The 11896-nt window shown below is 38.5% G+C and overlaps 1 protein-coding gene across 1 annotated transcript in view; it reads right to left on the bottom strand.

Moving 5' to 3' along the window:
* Positions 1-2731: 2731 nt before the first annotated feature.
* LOC131444326 (cilia- and flagella-associated protein 47-like) overlaps positions 2732-11896 on the bottom strand; it is a 28141-nt gene continuing 18976 nt past the window's right edge. The window contains exons 37-51 of the mRNA XM_058614537.1: positions 11717-11814; positions 11345-11461; positions 10857-10991; positions 10373-10485; positions 9291-9441; positions 8400-8488; positions 8074-8160; positions 6485-6549; positions 6219-6355; positions 5612-5717; positions 5272-5474; positions 5037-5190; positions 3984-4111; positions 3837-3908; positions 2732-3362 (exon numbers count right to left, since the gene is read on the bottom strand). Coding sequence (XP_058470520.1) covers positions 3837-3908; positions 3984-4111; positions 5037-5190; positions 5272-5474; positions 5612-5717; positions 6219-6355; positions 6485-6549; positions 8074-8160; positions 8400-8488; positions 9291-9441; positions 10373-10485; positions 10857-10991; positions 11345-11461; positions 11717-11814 — 1655 coding nt within the window. The 3' untranslated portion in view covers positions 2732-3362. The remainder of the gene's footprint in view (positions 3363-3836; positions 3909-3983; positions 4112-5036; positions 5191-5271; positions 5475-5611; positions 5718-6218; positions 6356-6484; positions 6550-8073; positions 8161-8399; positions 8489-9290; positions 9442-10372; positions 10486-10856; positions 10992-11344; positions 11462-11716; positions 11815-11896) is intronic.

Here is an 11896-nt window from a genome sequence, read left to right as displayed (position 1 = left end):
ATGAAGATTTTTACTTAAGTAAGCCTCTGTTTGCATGTTACATGCATGTTATCTCTTACCATGTGTCTCACAACAGGTTCTTGGCAAACAGAACAGTCAGCACTTACTATGTGTCACTACTTTGGTACAACCACAAGCTCTTTAAAGCCAGACCTAAACCTAAGCAAATAACAATATTTGATTTGGAATCTGCTTTAAACTTCCTCCTCCTCCTCCATTAATATTTAAAAGACTTTTGTCAGTTAAAGTCCTTCATTGCCACGTGATTCAGATGTCTTCCCACTTGTGTGCATCGTTTGATGTCAGTCTGAACACTCACACACGCACAGAGAGTCAAGCGCTCACCTACACATGAGAGAGGAGTGGTATGGAGCAGCTGCAGTCCCAAAGCTGCTAGTCTGAGCAACATCAGCCTGGTGTCCCACCGAAACATCTCCACGTTCCTTTGAAGTGAAATCTAATTATTACTGTGGTACTCCTCCATGAGTGCTGCCTGAGTGTGTCTATGGTGTGTGTGTGTGTGTGTCTGCATTAACCTGTGAGGACACACTTTTTTTAAAACAAACCTATTTTTATGAGAACATTCAACTTTAAAGGACTTTTTTTGAGGTTTAAGGCTTAATTTTAGCAGTGGGGTTCAGTTTACGTCAGTAAGTGTTCGTATTAAGGGTTAGGGAATGCATTATGTCAACAAGATTCACTCAAGAGTGCTGTAAAAGAATGTGTGCGTTTGTTACCAAATGAATGGAAGTCGAAGCAAGTCTTTGAAAGAATAGCTGTGCAAACCTGTGTGTGTGTGTGTCTCTACCAAACTCCTTCAGGTGAACATGACAGGAGAGAATAGGGAAAAAAGAACAAGTTGCTCAGCCCTTCTTTCATCCTCCCTCCCCCCTTTTAACGACGTTACAACTCAAGCTTTGACACATAAAACATAACTCTCTCACACACACACACATCATACAGTTCCTCTGTGTATGTGTGAGAGAGATGCTGTATATTTCTCATTTCTGTTGATTGCATATTGTCAGTGACAAAGCAGCATATATGTGTGACGACAGCAGCCATGTTGTCTGTGTACTCTGCAACACATTCGGAAGCAGCTGTGATGACCTGTTAGTGTATGGCACGCTGGTGTGTGTCTGTGTGTGTGTATTCGCACACTCTTTGAAGCTCTTTCACTGACTGATGACTGTGTGTGCATATGTAGGCGTCATTGTTTGTATCTCTGTTTACTTTTCTACTAAAGTCGTCCCCGGTGAGCGTTCAGCACCTGCGTGCCGTTTCGGCTGCTGATGGAGACAGATAGAGAGTTGTAAATGCTCAGCAGCAGGATATGAAATATGCTAATGAAGCTATGTAATAATAACCCATCATCACGCACAGCATGGAAAGAAGATGAAAAACTTAAGTTTTATTCCAAGCTTGTCTCAAGATGAAATTGAAATAAAAGCATTTGCTGCTTTTGAGAAATTGCATCAACACACCTGGCATAAGAAATGAACTCTTATGGTTTGTGAGCAAACACTGTGTGAACATTACCAAGGGCAGAAACAAAGTAGTGGACACAGTGAGCAGTATATAACTGCAATGTTCTCAAAGCGGGCCTGGAGACCACAGAGGGTCCACAAAATAGTAAGCAGTAAATTATAAAATGATGCCTTATCTGGTAGGACAATGGAAAAGGAAACATTCAGACTCCTTTCATGATTGAAGCAAAGCAGAGCTGGGAAAATGTGTAGCTTCTTTCTGTACATGGTTCTGCAGTGATGACGGGGTTATCACGAGGATGAAGTCTGTCCACCTGATGTCTATTGCTACACACCGTGTGCCGCTTCGGCAGCCGCTCGCATACAAAGGCATGGAACCCGATTTTCCCTCCATTTTGAACACAGCTGTGACTGCAGATAATTTTTTTTTCAGTCAAGGACACTGCAGTCTGTTTGGACAACTTTGCCGTGAAGTGGATGCTGCACATCACTCACTACTGTTGTATCACTCAGAAGTTTTATGGCTCTCTTGAAGTTTTATTTCTATGAGTGTAAATAAGGTGTTTTGTTTATTTTTTGTTTTTCTTTCTTGTCTTTAGCTTTATAGTGTTTTTTTGAGTTGTCTTTTCAAACATTTTGATTTGTAGTCTTTTGTATATGTTAGTATTCCTTATAGCTGTGATTTAATGCTGATACAATGCATTAAAGCCATCAAAATGACCTGATTTGGAGTGCTTTATTCATGGTCAGGGGATAAAGATTGAAGCCCACTTATCCCTTTCACCTATTGAAATACCTGTAAAGGCCCAATACAACCAACAAAATACAGCATCACTCACTACTGTTGTATCACTCAGAAATTGTATGGCTCTCTAATAGTTATATTTTCATGAGTGTAAATAAGAGAAAAATAGATTGCAGTGTTTTGTTTAGTTTTTTTTTTGCTTTTCTTCCTTCTCTTTAACTTTATACTGTTCTTTTGAGTTGTCTTTTCAAAGATTTTGATTTCTAGTCTTTTGTATATGTTCGTATTCCTTATAGCTGTGACTTAAAGCCGATAAAATGCAATAAAGTCATCAAAATGAGTCAACAAATGATTTGGAGTGCTTCATTTCATGGTATAGATTGAATTCCACTTATGCTTTTCACCTATTGAAATACCTGTAAAGGCCCAATACAACCAACAAAATACAATGTTTCACTTGAGAGAAAATGACTGCAGCTCTAACCTTGTGACTGAAAGATTATTTCTTCTACAAAATGACTTTATTTCATGCTTGAAGGTTTATATTTGACCGATTACAGCACACTTGTTTATTGTTGACTGAAAAAAGACAACTGTTACCGATGGGCTCTTTGCACAGCAGTTATTTTGACAGGTCAACGTCAGAAAATCACAGGTGCAAATAATCAAATTAATGATGGCTGAGTTCCATTTAGTTTCCTCAATTTCAGTGTGCATCCGGGTTCACTATCACATCGTCCAGACTTGGACGTGTGATCAGTCACACCTGAGTTTTCCCTGCTAAAACATGTAAAAAATGGCTGCTGTGTAAAATGCCAGTTGCCTGTACATAAAATGAATATCATGAGAGCTGAAATCCTGAGAAATGATGTACTGAAATACAACCAATATCAGACAGGTTTCCACAGTCTCAGATGTGTGTTGTTGCCAAATAAAAATGTATTCTGAAACACTGTGATAAAATAAAAATCTGCTTCAATTTACGGTCTGACTGTTGCACAATAGTGCGGTTTACTAACAATGCTTCCAAGATCCATTTCCAGTGTGTATTTTTTACGGTTGGTGGGTTACTGTTGGCTACAACAAGCTGCTGAGTTTCAGCTGTTTTAGTCTTGGGGGGTCTCATTGTGCTGTGGGGAGACAGATGGGTCTGGTCATTTAACATGAACTCACCATAATTAAACATCTTGGTAACATATACATATATATATATACATATATATATATACATATATACATATACACACACACACACACACATACATACATATATACACATATACATATATACACACACACATATATACACATATATACATAAATACACATATATACACATATACATATATACACACATATATACATATATACACATACATACATATATACATATATATATACATATATACACACATATATACATATACATATATACACACACATATACATATACATATATATATCTATCTTAGTTTCGATCAAAGTTAATTTGAACCATGCTTTTCTGTTTATACAAGGCTTTTAGGTTGCCTCTTAAAATAACAGACACCACACACACAGAAGGATTAATAATATTACACATACACATTTCTGTTTGCCCTCACCTATGGTAGGCCTTGCTTGACTGAAGAGTGAGCAGGTGAAGTGAAATCCAAGTGGATGGATCCTCCCTGTGTCTATAAATCAAGATTGTTTTTGTAACATAACCGTAAGCAATGAGCAACACAGAATTCACTGACAGGTTTACACACCTGTGAGGTAACCAGTGCCTCCATCATGAAGACCCTGGTATCACATGAAGACTTCAGGACTACCTGACATGTAAATTGTCCCTCACGGTCTGCCTGGAACCGTACTGGGATTTCCACACTGCTGCAATCTACTCAACAGAGGGAAGAAGAGGAGACATTCAGCAAGAACAGACGGTGGACAATAATAGCTGACATAATGAGTTGACATGTGCATAAGCAAATTATGTGATTATGAATGAAACTGGGCAAATCTTACTAGACCTTTTACTATAAATGATTGCGCAAATGTGCATGTGTACTGTGTTCTGATTTTACATTCATGATATTATTAAATGTCAAACATACAAAACTGAGCACCAATATGTCAGACCAAAATAAACACAATCATAATCAGGAGCATTCATTCAGCAACATTTTGGTCTTGCTGACTGAAAAACAGACCATGAAAATGGACATGTAATATTACATATGCATCAAATTCCTTAGTCCATAAACACTATCTGCCACTACTGAGGGGCTCATCTAGTGTTGAATATATTATATCATACAGAACGCAGAACTGTTTTTAAACTTAACAGGTTGTGAATCTGTTGCAGAGGTAAACAACCCATTTAAAAGCAGCATAAATAACTATATACAGGGCTAAACAGTTTCGATGATACTCAAATGCAACGACCAGCAACAGCACACAGAGAAGGACTGTCAAATCAGTACTATCCTGAACATTTAGACAGGCTATTTTTGTTTCGGGACACCAGGTTGAATGTTGCATATTCAAGATTCAAGATTCAAAGTGTTTATTGTCATATGCACAGTAAAGAAACACGTTTCCCTGTACAATGAAATTCTTACTTTGCTGTCCACTCAAAAAACACCAGCATAAAGTAAAAAGTAAAAAAGAGATGCTTTTGTAAAAAAAAGTATAAATATACATAAGAAAAATATAAATATTACAAGAGACTAAAATAACATATATGCATAAAATAAGTGTAAAAATAAGAACTGTATTGAACCTTTAATGTATTTGTGAGTGTGTACAGTATGTGCTTGTACCTGCAGGAATCTCCCCTGATACATTTGTGTCCTTATTGATTGGCATTTCAATAGTTTTGGGTAAAGTGAAGTACTGTGGCAAAGAAACCTCCACACTATATGTTATCACTTTACAGTGGCCGGCAGAACCTCTCACCCCTCTCATCGTTTGGGCCTAAAACAAACCAAAAGGAGAAGAGGTAAACAAAAATTAAATCCAGACAACACAAACACTCGAGTGGGTCTGTGTGTGTACCTGTTGTTTAAAGAGCTTGCTGGCTGAGGCTGCTCTCACACTGCTGCTATACAAAGTCTGCGTCAGTGTTCGCCTCCTGTGTTCATCAGCACTCATGTTTTGCTGACCCCAGATGGCCAGAGCTCGCTCCCAGGCCATATTGACGAGCGGGACACACACCACCTCCTCACACACCTGCTGCACCTTGCAATGCAGGCTGATTACTGAGAAAAGAGCAAATGTCAGTCTGTTAAATTTGAATATGTACATTTACATCTATAAGAACAACAAAGATCTAAAAGAAAGAGAACTAAAGATATGACGTATGAATTAATGCTTTGATTGTGTCACAGGTTTCTACCAGAGTTTTGGGGTCTGGAGTCTATGTTAGGACTGGGTCTGGCACAGAGAGGGAAAGGAAGAGGCAAGTCTGCTGTGGCCTTCACCATATACACCATGTCACCGACCTAAAAGGACACAGACAGAGTGAGAGACGGAGAGAGAGCGAGAGAGAGGCATGGTTATGAATAAATGAGAGTCACCACACCAGAAATCCCCACAGTGATAAATGTGATAAATATGGCATTTGGTCTTTGTTAACCAATCTCTAAAATAATTATATTTATTCCTTTATTAGCATGTTATGTCTTTATTTGGACAGAGACCATGAAGCATAGACAGGAAAGAGGATGAGAGACAAACTAGTCGTGAGTCGAACTGATGACTATAGCTGCTCAACGGAAGGATTGGTTAGGGTTAAGGTTAGTCACTCAGCTGTCAGGATGACCAAAGACCAATATTTCTGATAATAAAATGGAAAAAGAACATGTGAGATAATATCTGGAACTAATTGTTTTAAACACACACACACACACACACACACATATAAGAAAACATATATAAACTAAGGTTAGCCTTGATAGTCCATGAGCTTGTCATTAACTGACAGACAATCCAGACACACTGACCTGTGGGCAAACAAGCAGCACAGAGCAGTACTTGGTGCCTGGAGAGAAGGGCAGGTAATGGATGTTCAGAATGTCTGATTGGTTGGACTTGAGACAAACAGCCCTTGTTGCACTCAGAAACTCTCTGCCTTCACCACCTGAGTGCACACACAAATGTGCATCGAGGCATGACTCAAAACCAGTCAGACATAGTGTTTACATACATGCATAAACGGTAAATGGGGCAACGAAACAAAGTACAATGTGTGTATTTGTGTGTTACCCACTTAGAGCTGAGGGCCCCCCTTTCATGCCGTCACCACAGCATCTGTCTGCAGTCATGTTCTCTGTGCTGAAAGGAAAAACAACATACTCATTCATACATCACAGGAAACGCAACCTAATTCAGGTGAACCACAGATGACCTCAGTCCCTCCTGAAATCAACTCCTCACAGTCAAATCTTGATTAGTTTGCTGCCAGGTTTGGCTTTGAAGGTAACTCAGGTGATGAGAGATGCATACCAACCAGGTTTTCTTTAAGACAACCAGGTCTCTCCTGAGGAACAGCCTCATCATATATTATTTAGGGCCATGGACCAGCAGTAGTAACAGCCAGTCTTTTTTTAAACCTCACATAAAACCTATTTAATTTTTATTAAATAATTTTAATTATTTAAAATTATTGACCAGAAAGTGATTTCTACTGATTTACGGGTTGTTTTTTTTGTTTGTAGTTAGCTTGTATTCCCCATGTTGTTTGTGCCTCTCATACCACCTTATCCTGATATTTAAAATAAAAATGGGAAAATGAATGGGGAATAATATTGTTTAGTCAAAGATGAACAATGCAATTCAAAGAATACCATCTGCAGCACATATTAGGACAGACTGATTCATCCTATAGCAACAAAAATGAACACTTTCCAGACTTAAACCTCAGGGAGCTAGTGTCATCCTTTTTTAAATCTCTATTATTTGTTTGTTTTATGCTTCAGAAGCACTGCTACTTTGGAATTTATGTGGCAACATGACATGACTTACCATGTAAAGTCTTTGCATGAAGTTCATGGAAAAATAAGACAAATATAGAATAGCACTTCTCTAATTCTTTATTTGAGTACTGTCAACTATCCATACACTATATTCTACATAAGAAGAAACATTATGAATGAATGGTACCTTAGACCCATGCTGCCATTGGCATACAGCACCTTAACCGGTCACAGATTTCCCCTTACATAAAATGAGATGACACTTTAGTAGTAGAGTGTAGAGTGCTACATGACATTAGAGCTGAAACAATTAATCGATTACTAAATTAATCGACAACTGTTTTGATAATCGATTAATCAGTTCCTAGCTTTTTCCATGATTAAAACAAGATTTGCGATTGTTTAAGCTTCTTAAATGTGACTATTTTCTTAATTTCTTTGCTCTGGATAAAAAAGAAATCATTAAAAGTTCATCATTTTGGTTTGTGGGCAAAAGAAAACATCATTTCCAGGTTTGACAAACACCGATCAACATTTTTTAAGGTTTTCTGGCATTTTATGGACCAAATGATTAATCGAGAAAATAATCTACAGATTAATCGATTATGAAAATAATCGTTAGTTGCAGCTCTACATGACATTCGTACAAATGACCAATTTTCAGTACCAACAGCTGAATTTCCACATTAAAAGAATATAACTGACATAAAAGGCTAGGATTTTAACCACTTACTGTTAAAAAAATTGCAATATAAAAAAAGGTACTGTCTATCCCCGCTTAATTGTAGCACACATGGATTTGCTTTATGGATGTCCTCTCCCCGCTGTTCTCTCTGCTTTCATCACAGCTATGGATGTTTTGTTGAGGATGGTTCTGACTTACCTGGCTTTGTAGGAGGCCTGTTCAATGAGGCCAACATTTTTCTTTTCAGGCTCCAGTGGGTTATATGTGGATTCCACCAACACCACCCTAAAGATAACAAAGATCTTTAAATTAAGCAACACACAATACACACAAAGACAGCCCAGTGTACACAGTGTAGTTTGTGACAGAAACATCACAATACCCACAATAAATAAAACAAAAAAAGTTATCTGTATAAATTGAATCTTCTAGGTAAAAACTGTTTTTCATAGAAAAAGAAGCAATTGGGCATAGAAACCCTTAATGTCCAGAGCTGATACCCGTGGAGACAGATTAACACCTACCTGAACTGAGCTTCCTTCCTGAAAGGATTAGTGATGGGCAGTTGGATCTCTCTCAGCACGTAGCATGGAGACACACACTTAACAGAGTTCTAAAGAGAAAAGCAGGATGTAGCATTTAATTCCATCACCCTACAGCCACAGTCAGCAGTATGTTAAAAGTAAGTCTTCAGGAAAACACTGCAGTCAAAATGTGATATCTGAATGACAAAAAGGATTGAGACTAAAAATTAGGGCCAGCTGTGAAGCTGAAATTTCAAACTCAACTTTATGATTTAACAGAGCACAACTTTGATTGTCTTATGTGTGTTTTACTTATGAGCTTTACCAGCTAGAGCACCACTCACAGTAGCCATTTTTGGTTGGTTTGCATCATGTTGCCTAGGCTTTTTATATCTGTATGTACTAACAATTATTTTCATTGAACATGCCTGTAATCTGGGAAAACAAGCAGTGACTATGTTTGTTTTCAGATTACTGCATCACGCTTGAGTTGGGTCAGATATGAAAAAACAGAAAGCCTGTCTGTTGCGAATAAACTCAGTACTCTCTTGAACCTGAGCTGCACTCACTGACTCACAGTCAGTGGCAGAGCAGTTCATCATTTAATGTGGAACATTGTTTACAGAGTAAACAAACATTTTTGATTATTTTATAGCACTTAAAGTAACCTACACATATTTTATAGCAGTTATCGCTGCAGTATCAGTGGTAATATTTTGTGTGGCAAGACAAAAATCAATAATGCAATGGCTCTGGAGAGTGATTAATCAGACATAGAGACTGCAAGGAAGATATCAACAAATTAATAAATGAGGGCTGGAGCCAACTACAATCTCAGAGGTGCAGTAAAAGTAACTATAAGAGTCTAGCTCTTTGGTTGATTGTACTCACTGTGGGTGTGATGTGACTGACTTGGGTTTTTAGATTGTAGGTGAGAGTGGTGGCCTGCACACGGAAAGCAGGGCTGGAGACAAGCAGCAGGACTGCCTCCATGGGCTGCATGAAGGAGCAGCAATACTGAACTGTCAGTTCTCTGCTTGCCCTGTAAAAACCAACACAACCCTTGATTATTAAAGGTAGCAAAATGATAAAACTCACTTGTTTCACTGTACAATCTCCTAATGTCAGGGAATTACAGTAACAAAAGTGATAAATGAGCAGAATTTTTCACAACAGCACTGTCCTTAAATGCAGCATTTCTGTAGGTAAAGCTGTCGTTCCAAAGTGGGACATGGGCTATTTTTACAGAGGCTTCACTTGAGGGCATAATTGGTACATTTTAATGAGCTACAGTCTCAGGGCAAATCCAAATTTACTCAGTTTGAACTCTAAGCTGATGAAATAGAGGAAGATTTTTCCTCCTCTTCTTTGCAGGGCAGGCTGGTCTGCACATATACAATACAGCACTGGTCAGATGTCTGTTATTGGTGCAGACTTAAAAGAATTGCATCATTGTTTCACCTGAAAGAGAGCTTCGCTTCACTACAGAAGAAAACAATTCTACATTTTTAAGGGAGCTTGCATCCAAACTGCAGGAGGGGTGACCACTACAGTGATAGCCACTTGCTTACTTCTCTGTACTCTTTATACACTGTAGTCTTCAGTGTTAATAGGAAATGGGTCATTTGCAAAGCAGCCATTTTGACATGTTTTAGCAGGAGCGGCACAGTCAGGACAGTGTGACGGTGAACCAGCATGCACCCGGGAACTGAAGAAGCTAAATGGAACTCATCATCATTCATTTGATCATTTATTTTCTGAACTCAAATAGTCAAAATGGCTGCTACACAATAGAGTCCACATTACTAACAATGTGAAGCTAATTGAGACCACAGTGAGTGATGACTACAGACAAGGCGAGGTGGCACATATTTTTTAATTAATACAATTTTTAAATATCAGGTTCACTAATTGGAAGTTTTCAGCATGGTATTATATAGTAGTACGGTATAGTATGGTATGGTGTGGCGTACTTTGGCGGAATGGAGACAATAGATCCACGAGGGAGGGAGAAGAGATGAGCATTCTTTCCAAAAAGGAAGGCCTGGTATTTAACAGGCTGACACGAGGGACTATTCAGTTGCACCTGCAGTTCACAGAAAGACAGACACTCAGAAAGACAGAAATAGCACCAGGCTTTATACTGTACATCGGAAAAAAAACTGCAAAAGACAAACACGAAATGTGATTAACTGACATCTATTTTTGTCCGGCTTGTAAAATGGTTAAAAACATGGATCTTTAATGAGATTTGTATTTGTCTGTTTTCGTAATCCTGTTAGAGTGTGTGTGGATGAGTCAATAATCCTATAAATTATGTGTGTCTGTGTATGATCCTACTTGCAGTGTTTGCATGTGGGGTATTCAAATCAATTTCCAGGCAAACAGTGCTCATTAATTTGATTTTCAGGTCATGTGTCTTCGAACACAAAGTGTGTGTGTGTGTGTGAGTGTTACCCGGTGACTGAAAGTGCTACGCAGACTTCCAGATAGTGTGATAGTTTGCATTGGCAGGTAATGAGGCAGCCTCTCATACAGGTGAACACACAGCATTAACATCTGCACTGGATTAGGATCTGACAAATCTGTGGGCTGAAAAACACAAACACATAGGTGAGAGTCACAGCAAGATGTACTGCAAAATGTGGAATACACGCGTAATGGCTGAAATTATCATACCAAATTCATGATATAATCAGTCATGATGATCTACTAAATTATTATTGGAGTAAAAGGGAAAATGCCTGTCAAAATAATTGCTTGTGCATGGTAATTAATGTGAACTCCATATCATTAAGGCAGCTCCTCAAGTACATCTATAGTGATGTAATGTTCACTACTACATTTATTTGTGCATTATTATGAAAAACCTGAATTGAATGAGCCTCATAAACAAAGCCAGACTATTCTAGGGGTAGTTTTATTCCATAGTTATAGTTTTTTACCTGTATATCAGTGTTGAGATAAAGTGCAGCGAGGGCCTGAGCAACTATGATGTTATTGTGGAGGATCTGCTCCAAAGTGCTCGGTGTAGCGTACATTCTCCGAAAGTGGCTGCAGATCTAAGTGAAAATATGACAAAGTTCATTAGTAACAGGACATCACAGTAGGATTCTCTGACACTGGTGAATATTATTTGGCTTGTCATCGTTCACTAAATATTCAGAGTGACTTTCACTCCCCTACACCCACCCACACAAAAGGGTGATTAGCATGATAATTTGCTTCCCTTATCACAGTGCCACTTAATAGGCATTAACCATCATCCCTCATTTAATCACACACACACACACACACACACACACACAAACACAGACCAGGTAAGGGCAGTAGGAAGCAAGCAGAGCAGCGAGCACCAGTCCATCTGTGAAGTCCAGGTCAAAATTCACTATCCAGCGTGCTGATGGGATTTCACCTGTCAACCATAAATGATTTGTATTAGCGCTCAATCAGTAACGCATATTAAACCTCACAAGAGAATTCATGAGTTCATGTTC

The sequence above is a fragment of the Solea solea genome, chromosome 2 (genome assembly GCF_958295425.1).
Source record: "Solea solea chromosome 2, fSolSol10.1, whole genome shotgun sequence".
Taxonomy (NCBI): domain Eukaryota; kingdom Metazoa; phylum Chordata; class Actinopteri; order Pleuronectiformes; family Soleidae; genus Solea; species Solea solea.
This window is presented reverse-complemented; position numbering and strand designations above follow the sequence as displayed.